Raw genomic sequence first — 15,608 nt, 5'->3', positions numbered from 1 at the left:
CGACGAACAGTTGTCCAACCAGCAATGAGGCCTAGTTAAGGATTTTTGTGGTGTACATCCTTAGTTGTCCTTTTATATAATTAGTACATGACCCTTGCTTACTTTTAAAATGATTCCGTTATAAGAGTCATTATTTAATTTATCTGTTACTTAATGGTTTGTGCATTCCCATCATGCAGTTTCCTAAAAATTGCAAAATCCATCAGGAATTGATCATTTGTGTGCATTAATATATTAATTGATTGTATAGGCCTTCAAAATATAATTTCAACATGGCCTTTTGCATCTTGTTTTAAATGTTGTCTAACTTGCGTATCAATAATGGATTCGAAGCTGATATTCACGTCATCAGGTTAATACTTTATTTGTATGGTTGTAGCATGGACAGAGGGAGTAAAGAGAACAGGAGCAAAGAAATGAACCGTAGATTGTAGACATGAATTGGCAATGTACGCCAACAGTTGTCAGTATTGAATGGTCACAAAGTCAACAAGACACAAAGAAACTTCAAACATTTCACTTTTTTATACTGCCCAAATATAATGTGGACCTCTAAAACAATGGTACAATATTACATTTTCACAAAATACCAGACAATTAAGTCACATGCCTACAACTATGATCAAGTGCAGAACATATGCAGCTGGTAGATTTTACCCATTTTGTTTCACATTTGAAGCCTCTATTGAAGAATTTTGTTGGTCAGATCTGCTAGACTGCAGATCTGCTGTACATGTTTCAGTACATCTGGTTGCCAAACATTTTTTGTAGTTCTGTGCAAATATTCAGTAGTCTATCCAGATGCTGATTGATAAATATTTGTATCCCACACGATAACTGGTGAGCTCTTTCAGCAATACCATCCACTGAATTTCCTTACATGTTTTAAATCTTTGCTAATGGATGAAAAAGGAACATAATAACAATGATGTTCCTCAAGGTTGTGCTTTTGTAAAACCTTGATATTCACTTGAAATCGTTACCACCAATTATGCTTCCTAAGGTGCATTTATATTATGTGCGTATTATTATAAAAGAAATCTAAGGCATCTTGTATATAAACAAAAACATTTTGAATTTTGAAAGTAGTTTTTGAAGTTTGGTTGTTTAAAATGACACATTCATAAATTACCTTTTGAAAATTGGACTCTTTATCTGTGACCCTTCCTGTGAATACCCAGTCCTTTTTTGTTATTTAATGGTTCCTACATTAAATAATCTTTGATGTATATAATATAAAATGAGAAATGCCTTGTCAAAATTTTAATTCATTGTGAAATTCATGCTTGAAATAAAACTTTTTAGAATTGTGACACTTTAGCGTAGATTTCACAGACCAGGTCACATTTAAGCACAATACTGAATACCAAAGCCATAAAGTACATTTTACAAAGCCAATGTTATTTATTTGTGGAAAGATTATTTTTTTAGGTGAAAATAGTGTATTTGTTACTCAGATGTCACTGACAATTTTCTTATTTTTTTCATTAACACAACCTTTTTTTTTAATCCCTTAATCAGCATAGGTAATTCATTTAGATTTCCAATTCATGTAAAAATTAGGTTGTTAACATTTTACAATAAGATTGTATTTGTTAACATAAGTTAATCCATTAGTTAAGCGGTAACTAACAATGAACAATACGTATTATCTTTATTTACTTTATTTATTCATCTTAGTTTATATTAATTTCAGTATTTACTAATCAATGCATCGTGAACTGAATAATTGTACTGATATTGACAAGGATTATTAAATGTCAAATAGGGTTGCTCACTGTTAGTTCATATTAGGTAATGCATTTACAAATGTTAACAAATACAACCTTATTGTAAAGTGTTACCATGATAAAACTGGAAATTAAAAACAGCAAAAATAAAAGAGATTTACAGTCAAATCAGAATTGTTTTGGTTTCCTTTTCTTGTACAACCACACCCTCTCTCTCACACACCCCAGTGCAGCTACATAAATCACAACTGTTCATTGCATTGTATTTTACCCTCAGGAAATGAACATTGCTACGGCTACATTGCACAGTTTCAGACACACTTCAAAGGATAAGGAAAATATTGAGAATATAATGGGAGAGGGATGGGACAAAGGTGGAGATGGAGGGCAGTTGTTGGAAAACATCTGTAGTGCTTAGGAAAAAAGAAATAAGGCAACTAGAAGCTTCTTTTGGTTTTAGGTTTGACATTTTTATATTGAGGGGTTAATAAAAGTGGGGGCCAAAACGAAACGTTTTCTGAGGAGTGAAGAGAGAAAAATAAGAACCATGTATGTCGGAAAATGGAGAGTTCTGTGACAACACCAGAAGATACCTAATAAGCTATTGTTGCTCATGCGTTTTGGTTATATTGAAACCAGCTTCCTTGAAATCATCCTAAGACTACTGTATATATACAGTGTATTTATATATATATATATATATATATATATATATATATATATATGAATACCTCATAGCGTTTCAATATTACATGTTATTTTTCAAGTCAGCGTACAGAAATAATCTACTGTCTTTACTGTATTTTTTAACCTCATGACTAAAATTACATTCATATTCATTTGTACTCAAACAAGAATTTTCAAGTACAAGCCTTGTCTCACTACGAAAAGGGAAAAATTTGTAAATCAAACAAATAATATTGTGATAAACAAAAGATATAAAAACAAGAAAGTACAAGGGAGTGTTTAAGTCACTCCAGTGCTATAAGTCCCATAGTGCAGGCCCTGCACGGGCATCAAAAATAGAATCTGCTAACCGATAAAAGGCTTGCTTGAAATACATCTCTTTAGATCACGTCTTTCTAAAACTAACATTCACTGACTATCGCCTCGTACAAGACTATGATTCTCCCTGTCTTTATGAAGGAAGCTCCATTTGTGCTAACGTACTGCCCCTGTTATTTTTTTTCATTTTGCTCCCATTTTATCATGCGCTCACTCAGTTTCGTTCTCTGTTTGTCTCACTTGGTCTCAAATACAGTCAAGTGAATGTTGTGTCTTTGGTGGACACCAGGGGGCAGTGGGGAGGAGAAGGCCACTAAACATGAAGTCGACTTTATGTATCTTGCTGGAAGAGATGAAACAGTTGGCATGAGTACTGGAAGTACACAGACATATTTCAAAAATAGTTGACGAGTGATCATTGAAAAGGATTAATATACCCACGTCCTACAAACCAAACTATGTGAAGCACAGTCTGTCTCTAAACATAACAAGGTCAAATATAGAGGGGAGTCAACATCACCGTATATTTGACCCTGTTGTGATGATCCTGGTTAGTGAAGGCATTACATAATAACATGTTTAATTTATATGACACCATCAAGATGCTATGCTATGACGGACAAAAGAAGAGCTTCATCTATGTTTTCTATTTACTGACCTATTAAGATTATAACAGTTTATCCAGGAATGATGTTTATATATGAACTTCCATGGAACTGACCAAGGCAGATTCAGCACACATTACTTCAAGTGTGCATGCCTACACCCCCAACACACCCCACAAATACACAGACATAAACCTGCAGGCACATGTAAGCCAAAATACTGAAACGCATGAGTGAAGGACTGATGTTGTGATCACTATGAGCTACCCCAATTCTCCATGCATTACCTCTATACACCATCACACACTGGACACACTCATGCATGCTCGCAAGTACACACACACACACACCTGCTGCTGCCTGTCCCTTCTCTGTGTGTTGAATACTGTATGTTGAGCCTCTGCAGGCATAACATTTATCTTTCAGTAGATTCCTTCTTTTTTAGTACTGTAAGCAGGATTAATGTGTAACTATTATTATAATTCTTAATGTTAAAACTATTACGGGAAGCAGACCCAACTTATTTAGCAAAATATATGTCCTGCTAGCTGTCATTGTTCACGTTTTATACCTTATAACTTGATGATTTTGAAAGGACGGATATCCAAGCACTAAAAACACTACAGAATAGCAAAGGAGTGGTGTGTTGGAGGTGCATCTTGGCAGTGCCTAAAGGGGTTGTCGTATGTTTTGTTCTTCCCCCCTTATGTCCTGTCATCAAGACACCTCTCCATCTTTCCACCACATTTGATTCCCACGTATGCCCATGCTTTTGCTGCTTTACAAAAGAGAAGAGCTGTGCAAGAGTGTTCAGTTAACAAACAGAAAATCACAATGTCCACCCTGCTCTGCTGTTATAGATATATTCCCTTGCTGCCACTGTGGTTTCACTCATGGGTTGTCCTGCTTTGTGCTACTGCTGCCACCACTGTTGTATATGCTGGGGTTCACCACTAAAGGATGGGGCACTGCGCCTGTTAAAGGAGCAGCTGCGGCGTAGTTGAAAAAAGGTAAGAAGGGCAAGGGCTCGTTGTCCCCTGATGCCATCAAATTTAGAGCCATTGGAAGGGCAGCAAGGTTATAGGGGTATGGCAGTAGCTGTGGGCCATACAGTAGGTGATAGGGGTCAGGGTAAAAGGGCAGTTTAGTTGAGTCAGAGTGGGGTACCATCTTCCCAAGTGGTGGGAAGGGTAAGGGTCCAGTTGGGTAAGACATCAGTATTTGCTCCTCCTGTTTCTTACCAGAGTAGTACCCTCCTGGTATAATCAAGGGAAGAGTAAGTTCCTGGACAGGGTAGCCAGAGCTCCTGTGGTGTTCTGCAGATGCGATGGAGGTGTTGTCCTTTGATACGGGCTCTGCTGTGGGCACATGAGGCTGCAGCAGGGTATGACAAGGCGGTGTCTCACCTCCCACAGCTGATTTTGCAGACAGCATAAGATCCTGTATTTCTGTATTGTGTCGTCCTCTGTGTAATTGGCATTGCTCTAGCAGAGGCCGCAGCTGTAGGTCTAAAGGTCCCGGGGAGTGACAAGGTGACTTTGAATGTCTTTGAGAAGGTCCTTTTGGAGTGGTTTGAATAACAGAGCATGTAGGAGATGGTACAGGACTGAGCGGTTCTTCTTTGGGCACTAGCAATGACACCTCATTGCAAGATTGTTCCTTTGAGATGTTGGATGGATGTGTAATCTTTTGATCAAGTTCCCTCTTTTTGGCCATTATTGTTGGCATCGATAAGTCTTGAGCTTGGTTAGTGGATTGAGAAAATATTCTTAGATCCTGAGCATCTTGTAAATCATTGAAATTTTCATTTGGAATGATGTCACTCTCCCTCTGTGTTACTGTTCCCACCCCTTGACTAAGCACAGTGCCTCGGGCAGTTTTTAAGGAAATGGGCCTGGATTGAGTTGTTTCTCTTCTAATTTGAGGGTTTGTCAGCTTTGGAGAAATTGGGATTTGCTTATTACTCGACACTGGGTTTATTTTCTGCTGCCCTAGTAAGTCTAAATTTCGTTTCTCTGTTGTTCTGTAGTCTATGCAGTCTGAGCTATTCATAACTAGTACACTAGGGATGTTTGGAGAGATGACCTTTACCCTTTCTAAAGTGGGGTTGTGCATAACTAGCGAGAACTGTGAACCCAGCGGACTACGTAGTTTTTCATCAGATGCCAGTTGTGGGCTTTTACAGTTGTTGATTCTTTGGTGTTCTTCCATCTTCTCACCCAGCTGGTTGTCATTGATTTGACAGTCCGGTTTCGAATAATATATGACTGACACAGACTGGGCTTGTTCACTATTGGTCTCTGAATCTTTGTTTGGTGTAGACTCTGTAGCTGAATGTATACAGCTTGGTGTGTCTTGCTTTTTCTGTGTGTCTTCAACTTCAGCTAAATTGCCCAGCTCATGTCGCTTGAGATGACAGTTGAGTGCAGCAGAGGTTTTGCAGACCTTATCACATTTTGAACATGTATATTTAATCAGAGGCCTTCTGCTCAAGCGAACTGGACTGCCCTTTTCTATAGACTGTCCATCCAGATGATTATCATCTTCTTTCATTTCCGCTTCCTTTCTTGACTGCAGAGTAAAAAAAGAACCAGACAGAGGCTTGTTTTTGGGATGCTGAGTTCTCTGATGCTCCTCTAACTTTGACTGTGAGGGGAAAGTAGCTCTGCAGAGCATGCAGACAAACTCGAACAGATGTGTCATCTCATGTTTGTCTCGTTTTCTTGGGCTGGAGAACCAACGGCCACAAGTTCCACACTCAGAGGGCTGACTTTCTAACCATTGTTGCTTGATGATAGAAGAGGTTGTGTATTGAGAATTAAGTGTAGTCTGAGGGACAATAGAAGGGAGGGGGAAATCTGATTTTCTGTGAGTTTCCTTTTCTTTCTCCTTCTGTTCTGTTCTTGATGGGTCAGGTAAAGAGTGTGGTGTCTCTTTGACTGGACATTTCTGAGGTTCAGTAACTTGTATTTGTTCTTTCTTTATTTCTTGTGTCTGTTCCTTATCAGCATCTTGCCCATCATCTTCTTGATCCGTATTTTTCATTAACCTCTCAGTTCTCCGGATAGATCTTGGGGATCGTTTGAAGTGTATTTTACGCTTCCAGGCTTTAGTCCCCTGCATATGAATGGCTTTTCGCTTGGGTTTGTATGAATAGTAAGGCCTCCACAGGTTGTCATCCACATCATGATCATTTTTGTCATCTCTGACCTCTTGGCGGAAGAAGTATTTCCTCACCTTGCTTTGCAGTTTAGCTTTTTTCCATTTGGGCTCCCCCTCCTTTCCTTCCTGGCTAGAGTTGCGGTGTTTACGTTGGTGATGGGTGTGCCTTTGTTCTGTCTGGTCGTCCTGTGAGAGGTTACTCTTCTTGGCTTTGCTGCGTGTTGGGCTTTTGTCTCTCATTAGGTCCGTTTCAGAAATGCTCCTTTTGACAATGGCCTCCTCCCCTATGCGCACAGTAATCTGACAAAGTGGACCACTGCCTTTGACTTCTGATCCCACTGCTATTGGTATTATCTTATTTGACTCAGTTTTAGTATGAACTCTTCGCCCCCTGTGAAGCTTCTCTGTTGAGTGTCTAATTTTAGTAACCTCTGGATCTAAACCTGCAGCATGCCACTCCCTATTTGTATCAGTGTGTTCTCTCTGACTATGTTTTTTCATTTGTTTGTGAGTCTTTTCAAGTGGATGATTTTCTGGACTTCTTTTTCTTTCCTCAGAAGACATCTTATTTCTGTTTACAATGACAGATGATGAAACTGCAGTACTGTGCATGATGACTGAGGGTTTGCTGTGTGCAAATGTAATGACTGAAGAGACAGTAGCTTCTGGGCACTCTGAGGTTTTGCCATTGCAACCACCTGACAGCAGTAAATCTGACCCCTCTGTCTTTTTGGTTTCTACTGCCACATCTGTTAGTGAAGCAGCTAGTTTTTTACTCTGCTCTACATCCACCCTGATAGGAAATCCCTCAGGTTCAGTCTTTATGTCTGTTGTTTGAAGGTCTTTAAGGAAAGACTCCAATTTCTTTGTGTCCAGAGTTGGAGGGATACTGCCGTCCAGAGATACAGGAAGACTCACTGGTGAATCAGAAGTGAGTAGCCCATCAGTCATTGGCTGTGTGTATGTTTTATAAGGACGCTTCATAGAGCGCATGGGCAGCAGGCGGTACAGTTTAAGACCATTGACCCTCTGTTTGTAGCCACCGTTAGCTGTTTTCTCACTTGAGATCAGGCCAGGATTGATGCCATGGAAAGCCTTTTGGTGTGTTTTAAGGTTGTAGTAGGTTGGAAATGCCTCCCAGCAAAATATGCACTGGTAGCGTCTTTCACCAGTGTGCCACACCTCGTGCTTGGTGCGATATTCAGCCAGGGCAAATACCTTATCACAGAAGTGGCAAGGGTACTTTCGCCGCCATGAATGCACATTGGAGTGTCGTTTTAGGCTTGACAGAGTCATGTAAGAGCGCTCACACACAGAGCAAAAGTAAATTATATGTCCATCCACGACTTTTACAAAGTGATCCTCTTCCCCCAGGGTATCCTTGCAAGTCAGTGTTCCAGTATGACGGCCGTGAAGGTCGCGTACTTTCTTTATGGGTCGGCCAGGCCTTGTTCCTTGTCCAAGCTGTTCAGGCTCTGTGGTCTCATCTGCTCTCTCCCCCTCCACATCACCCCCCTCCAGGGGCTCCTCTTTGGGTTGTACTGGAAAAGCTGGCAGCCCTTGCCTGCAGGTGGCCTCATGGGATTGCAGTCTTTTATTGTGGATGAAGGCTTTGCCACAGTGGCGGCAGCTGAGTACTCGTCCCCCCCGATGGAGACGCATGTGGACAGTGAGGGACGAGGCAGTACTGAACAGACGGTGGCACACCCCACATAGTAGTTCTGGCTTCGGCACTGCCCTAAAGTCATGGAAAGATGGGGCGGGGAGAGTCAAGGGAGAGGATGTAAGAGAGACAGACGAAGGGGAAAGAGGAGGTGGAGGAGTAGAAGAAGATGAATGAGGGTTGAGTGGGAGAGGAAGGCTCAGTTCAACATGGAGGCTGTTGGCCTTCCGTTTTTTGCCTTTCGAACTCTCTGAATCCTTCATACCTTGGTCTTGGTAGGCTCTTGCACTGAGGTTGAAAAGGATGTGTGCTGTTTCTGTTGTTGAATGCTCTTTGTACCCATTATTAAGACTGACCGCAGCTGTCTCTTTTGAATTGTCCAATTTATTTGAGTGTTGTAAGTGAGATGTTGGGTATCGGGAACCGCTACCATCAACAGAAAATGATAGAGATGACTTGCAATTCTTACTGACTGGGGAAGCTAGATCAACAGGGAAGGAGGAGGAGGAAGAACATGGCAGACGTTCTGTTTTTGATGGTGTTTTTGCTAACTTTTTGTCTTTAAACGGTTCTGCTATCCATCTTGTGCCATCAGAACTGTCTCTGTTACGAACATCAGAGGAAGAACTTGGGTGAGAGGAGGAGCAGCGCTTCTTTGCAGAAAAGCCAGTTAATCCAGCACTGAGAGGAAAACTGAGAGATATCCGCGTAGTTTTGGATCTGTCCACCTCATCCGTGCCCTCTCCCATCCTGTCTCCTTTCATCTGTTTATTTCTGTGTTTCATTGAATCTTTAACCTAAGTCCTTTGAGATGCTCTCCAAGGCTGTAATTTGTCTATCCCAGAGCACTAGTAAGTCAGAAGATGTAGCAGTAGTCCACCAAGGGCCAGGAAAATAACTGATAGTGTGTCCGTTTCCCTCAGAAGACAATGATTGATAGAAATTGGAGTGTATGATCAAGAATATGGCAGTTCATAGAGGTCAAGCACAGTAACAGTGACTCTCAGATGTATGTGTCATTGTCCATCTTTGATTATCTTGTTAAGAAACAGGACAGGATTGCCATGCACTGCACATTTAGCTCCAAGGGTGCATTGCAGGTGTGGAGAGGGTTCCAGCCATCCTCTCCCAACACCATAACCTCGCTTTTGATCCTGTAAGAGAAGAGAAAAGTGTTGTTTTAATATTTAAATATTTGTTAAGGCAACATTGTAGGTTTAAGACAATGACAACCACACCAGAACACATAGAATCATAATGACAAGTAAAGCAAGTGACAGAAAATATACAGTACCTGCTGGCCAATCAGAGTGTGAGGATTTAAAACAGTTAGTTCTTACTGCCTATAGACCATTTTGCTAGACGTAAACAACAATGCAAAAAACACTTGTTGATTCTGTTTTTTAACACTACACAAATGTTACCACAAAACACACCAACCAACAGAAAATTTAAGACTGTATCACGAACATCTTTAATTATTTAGATTGGTTATTTAAATTAGACTTTATGGGGCGGTTTCCCTGACCAGGATAAGTTTAAACTAGGACAAGCTAGACCTTAGTTAAATTAAAACATTAGTGTGTGCATCTTGAGACGAAACAATTGCACTGATATATTTAACTAAATGTCAAGTTGTTTTCGATCAACACACTTGTAACATTAAAATTTGTCTGGGACTATGCCTAAGCACTGTCCAGGAAACTGCCCCTATATAAACTTACTAACTTAAAATCTATTAATAAAAACAAATAAAAAAAACAAATGTAAAGTGCTTCAGGACCAGTATTGTTTACATCTTTCAAAATGCCCTATAAAATACAAGCCAGTTAAAAATAAGCAAGATATTATGGTACCTATACACATGAAACACAAGGTTCATTACAATCATCTTAGTTTCCACAATGTGCCAAACCTTCCAAATCTAAAAGTGTGGAAATAATTGTGGCAATAAACTCCACTGAGTCACTGCATTTCCTTCACGAAATTGAAGACTGCTTAGATTTAATCAAGATTTCCCCAACACTGTGTTTATGGTCAAAGTGCTCCAAACATGTCGCATCTGATATTGAAACCAAAATGTAGAGGGCCTTTTAAGGGGAAGCATTGTATATTCCAGTTATTGCATGTATTGACTTGCATGATTTTGTCTTTCTCTTTTTTTATAATATAAACGATCACATGATTTATACTCCTCGTCAAGAGAAAATGAATACAACTGTGTTTCTATGTTCATGACTCCTGTTTGTTTGGTTTAGTTAAAAATCAGATCTTTTTTACTGTTCTACTAGAGTCTACCACTGAGAGCGTTCTTAGTTAGCAGTAATGATGCGACACCAGAGAAAATCCACAGTCATGGTTTTCTGCCTGCGTTTTAGTCAGACAGGCAGGCCTCTGTAAAATTCCACAAGCAGCCCTGAACACACTGAAACTAGGTCAGCACTGTTATTGCAGAGAGAGCAAGAGGAGGAGGGAGAGAGAGAGAGCGTGAGACAGGGAGAGCAATGGTGAGAGAGACAGAGAGAGGTGGAGAAGACAGAAAGATCCAGGCCTGGAGACAGGAACAGCCACTAACACACACACTTGCACAGGCACAGAAACAGACACAAACAGGCAGTCAACAAGCGGCACGCACACTCCCCTCAACACGCAAACACGGTTGGAGGCATGTGGACGCAGATGAGCTGGGTTGTCTGTAAACAAGCAGCTTGACGGCTAGCTTTATCCGATGCGCCACAAATGCTGCTGCTACGAGTGTGCAAAGGAAGTATACCAAAAACTTGTATAATAATAGACGTTGCATTTAGACAGACAAAAAGTATATTAGAAGAACTGGAATTAGAGTTCTGATTACGTATCTAAGAAAGAAACTTGCCCTGCTGTTGTTGTGACTGTGGCTGCTGTGGCATAAAATCAAGGCCTAAGAAGTGAATGGACAAACACATCTGCCACCCCCTTTTTTTTCTCCTTACGTCTGTCCCTATTTATCTCTCCCTCGCGCCCTCCTTTTCTCCTCGCGTATGACGCACACGCTGCCTCTTAACAAACAGTCCCTGGCGCAAGAGGCTGGCCAAGCGTGACAGGGCCTTTGCCCCCCCCCCGACTGCCCCCTCTACTCAAACATGCAACCAACTAAAAGAGTTAGAGCTGTAAAATGACAAGGTCTGCACCCCTCGAATACTCTGAAATGTTATGGCAAGGTTCCTTGTAAATACTACAACTTGCTCTTCTATTTTCTTACTAAATGAGCCATGCGTCATCATCATCATCAAGTGCCTGTTTTATACAGATGTGGTCACCTGTGCAAGTGTAAATGGAGAAGAATCTCAGGAAGTTGGATAATGGGCTAAAGGTCTTAATTTAACTAAGCCAGTGAAAGAAGCTGAACACGGAGTGAAGGCCGCCTGTTTCCGTGTGGCCGTGACGGGGCCCGCTGGGGTGAGGCGGACTATGAGAGAGGGGGCTGTCGCTAGATACTGAACTCTCCACAACCCCCGGCCAAAAAGCACGGTGGAGCCAGCCAGGGGAGAGATGAGGGGAGGGGGACAGAGGAAAAGGAGCTGGCTGTTGTGGAAGAGTTGGGATATGGAGGCGGATGGTGCGAAGTTGGGATCCAGCGTTTTTCCTTGGATCTCTTGATTTTTTTCTGTTCTGTGCAAGCGATGTATGGTATCTCTGAGATTTGGCATGTGCCAGTGAGTTGCCTGTGTTACATGCTGTGTTTGACATGGTCTGCTGACTTTAAATTCGCCGAGTGATCGCTATGAATCTGTTGCTGTAGTATGTGCAAGAGTAAAATTGAAAGAAAATTACATTCACAGAAGCGGTGGGAATATTGCGATAGTGACCTGGCTGAAGTTAATTCCCAAGATCATGTCTGAACTTGCTTTCATGTCGCTGTCGAGATTCCAACTCATTTGCTTAGGAAGATTCATCAAACGCACACAGCCCTAACGTGTTGTTGATGGCTCTTTTTGCTAACCTTTGATTAGCATGGAAATTAATTTAGCTATATAAACAAACTCACTTTAAGAGGCTCATAAAACTTACCTGCTTTTACTTCTAATGACCTCTGACCCTATCGCCTTGCAATGCCTGTCTACACAGTAACGGACATAAATGACTTTATTAGCACGTACGTGTCATTAGTATTGTTCTAACGTCCAGCTTGCCTTGACAACACATGGATGGGTAAATTATGATCTAACAAACTGGCCTGAGACACACTGGCAAGTCTTTCATTATGAATCAAATTTCAACATCTGTAAACTTGCTACAATATAAAGTATCTAGAACCAACCGGATGGAAACCATCATAAAAGATTTGATCGAAACTATGAGGCTTTATTCTCATTTAACAGTAATCTCTGAGCGGCTCACCAGCCCTGAAAAAGAACTGCGTGGTTCACCCACAACAGCCGAGGATAAGAAGACAGGCCTCGATTAGCACGCTCGCGAACCCACACGCACTCATTTCTTGTGTCTACACAGAATCAAAACAACATCGATATGATATGAGAGTGGCACAGACCCACGAGAAGCAGGAAGAGAAGACAGGGATAGATCAGAGAAGAAAAAAAGTCTCTCGTTCTCTACTAGGCAAGCACGCCACAACAAGACAACGTACCTTGAAAAACCTTCTGCTGCATCTCGGCTGCGATGTGTTCTCTCTCTCTCACTCTCTCACTCTCCCACCCTCGTTCTGTGTGTCCTGGTCTGCATGTTCCCGTGTGCGTGCGTGTGTGTGTGAGTGAGGGAGAGAACACAGGGAAAGACGCGCTCGTGCACACGGGCAGCGCTATGTAGAGACAGAGGGCAGGATCGACTGTTTCGCACTCTGACTCGCCCCCCCTCCTCTCCCTCTTGCTCGCCCGCTGTCTCTCTCTCTCTCTCTCTCTCTCTCACTCACACTTCAGTTTCCCACTGATACATGATTCTGGGCTGTTTTTGCATTTTTTATCTCCCGAGCCTTTCTCACCCGTACCCCTCTTTCGTCCTCAGCCTCATTTTAATTCCAATTCTCTTTTGATTTAACATTTGGGTTCATTAGAACAAGACGCACACTCTTTACATACACCAACTCTGATGATAGAAAGGAAGGGAGGGAGAGCCCGAGCGAGGGAGAGAATGTGCGAGTGAGAGGACGCCATTTAAGCAGTTTGTTACGAGCACTGCCAGTCCCCAAAATGGCTGAAAACAAACAGGAGCCATGCCAACAGAAAAAAAGCTTGGGCATAGAGACATGGAGGGAAAAGAGATAAAGAGTATGAGAAACGAGAGCTAGAGGGAGTAGACTATTCTTGAGTGAAACTCTTTAAATGAGAGAGGTAGCCAAGAGAGAGATCAAAGAGAAGGGTACGGACATGCACTTTAGTTTCCATTTTCTCCGCTGAGTAAAGATGCGAACGTTTGTGGCGAGAAGCGGTGGACTGGACGTGTAAACATTTCAAGTCTTTGGTCGAGAAGCCAGAAGCTTATCAGACTGTCCATCGTGAAAGATTTGGCCTTCGCAGAGCAAAGAAATAAAACTTTAAAATGTTAGACAAATGTTCACTGTGGCCTGCTTTTATTTTCCAGATTAACCTGTAGGAGAGATAAATCACATAGGACGGCCCTCTTAGGCTTCTTGGTTTGTACTGTGAAGCGACAAGATGAGAGCAAAACAAAACTTGCTTAAATTACATGCATCTCAGATTTTTTTTGGCCGTTGTTATCTCATCTACAGTTTTAGAGGAGAGAATATCACCAGTCTGCAAAAAAGTCAGTTCTTTAAATTATTGGCAATGCTGTCTTTTATTTTATTGCGCATTACTTTTACTGTTCGTTAGAATTCATCTAATTTGTGTCTTTTTAGGTCTCTAACTGAAAATAAAAAAGCCTCCTAAACTGTGAAAGTGCAATAAAATTTACCTCTGGCAATCCACCCAGGATTTGTTGGATCAATCCACCTGCCTCACTGTCAGTCTATAATCTATGCAGGAACCACCTGTATTTGGGCAATTCCAGCGTTAGGGGTGTGCCATATTTAGTCCATATCTAAATTCTCAGAGAATGTTTTTATTACTAATATATTGAAATATCTGTTTATGCTTTCTCCAAGCCCTGATGATAGAGTTCATACATCAGAAAAATATCCGTCTGTGCATGTGTCTTTTATTTGAAAAATGTATGTGTTATGGATGTGACAAAAAAGGATGCATGTTTACTTTGAAGGATTTCTATGAATTGAAAGGCGCAAAACAGAAGCAATAACCCAACAAATGGAGAGGAGATGTTTCTTTACAGAACATAAAATAGTTGTTTTTTTATTTTCATATGGCCATTTATGAGAAATATGGACAGTTATGAATCTGACAATTCACTTACCTGACTGTAGAAAATGATATTCTAAAAACAACAACAACAAACAAAGCTTTGAAAGTTAACATCAGTATTTAAACTGACCTACTGTATCACATATGGTGAAATCCTTTGGTAAAAATTTGATTTTATCTTCTTAAGTTTGACCTTTGCATGGAATTGGCCATTTATAGTTTTTTATAGCATTATGTGTGAAGGACTATAAACCTGCATAAACACTAAGTGCCTAATAACAAAATATATAGCAAAACATTGTGAACACGTAATCTTTGCATTCAGGAATATTTTCCCATCCTGAAAGGGCCGACAAAGAGCAGAGCACCTGATTGAGGAAAGAATCTGTCGCTTCAATCACACGTTCTTTTCTCGCTTAAATTTCAGCAGAACTGCTCATTATACCCCCATCCTACTTTACTTTCCCCTGTGCCCCTCGGCCCTTCTCTCTATTTTTCCTTTCTCTGTCGCACTCCTTCTTTTTCTCTTCTATTGTATGCCAGCCCACTTGTCACCATGGGAACTCGAGTTTGAAGCGGGTCTTGTTCTTGTGTTCTTATGATCTTTCCGTCTGGTGGAACTTTATCACTTTTCTCACAGATTCTCTCAGAATCAGTTTTTTCTGTTCTATTCTTTTTGTGAGCTTGAGTGTAAAGATTATGGCATGTGTGTATTTTGATGGACTGGCATACTAGAAACACCTGCTTCCTGACAATTATTCGATAGCGTACTTTACACATGTTTTGATAACCCATTTAACCCAAACCTTAATCCCCCTTTTAGTTATGATCAGATGGATCATTGGAAATAAGCAAGACAAAAGTACCACTGACACGAGATATTTCATCAGTCAACATCAAGTGCAAAAATATGTTGAGATATGCAGACAATAGATGTTTTATGACTTTGTGTGGATAAGTAAAACGAGTCATTGATAAGCAAATCTTAAAGAAGTATATATTTTTGATATGAGATTCATTTGAGAGTTTAGTTCAGGTACATTCTTTGTTGCAGCAAGCAGAGTGCAAGGACATAGTGTTCAGTAAACAATTGAACTCTTGCTAATGTAATTTATAATTTGTTTAGAAT

At 40.8% G+C, this 15,608-nt stretch overlaps 1 protein-coding gene across 1 annotated transcript; it reads right to left on the bottom strand.

Annotated features, from left to right (window-relative positions):
* Positions 1–339: 339 nt before the first annotated feature.
* On the bottom strand, positions 340–12,969 carry zbtb4 (zinc finger and BTB domain containing 4). Its single transcript, XM_056770806.1, has 2 exons — positions 12,793–12,969; positions 340–9,319 (listed from the first exon to the last, which is right to left on the bottom strand). Exon 2 carries the CDS (start codon positions 8,948–8,950, stop codon positions 4,232–4,234), a length of 4,719 nt encoding a protein of 1,572 aa, XP_056626784.1. The 5' UTR covers positions 8,951–9,319; positions 12,793–12,969; the 3' UTR covers positions 340–4,231.
* Positions 12,970–15,608: the final 2,639 nt, after the last annotated feature.

Source organism: Triplophysa dalaica, chromosome 17, assembly GCF_015846415.1.
Source record: "Triplophysa dalaica isolate WHDGS20190420 chromosome 17, ASM1584641v1, whole genome shotgun sequence".
Lineage (NCBI taxonomy): Eukaryota > Metazoa > Chordata > Actinopteri > Cypriniformes > Nemacheilidae > Triplophysa > Triplophysa dalaica.
The sequence above is the reverse complement of the archived record's forward strand: the minus strand, read 5'-3'. Positions and strand labels throughout refer to the sequence as shown.

Bases quoted from the DNA above. Each gene is read 5' to 3' on its own strand.
- zbtb4 (XM_056770806.1), bottom strand. From the start codon at position 8,950: ATGAAACACAGAAATAAACAGATGAAAGGAGACAGGATGGGAGAGGGC.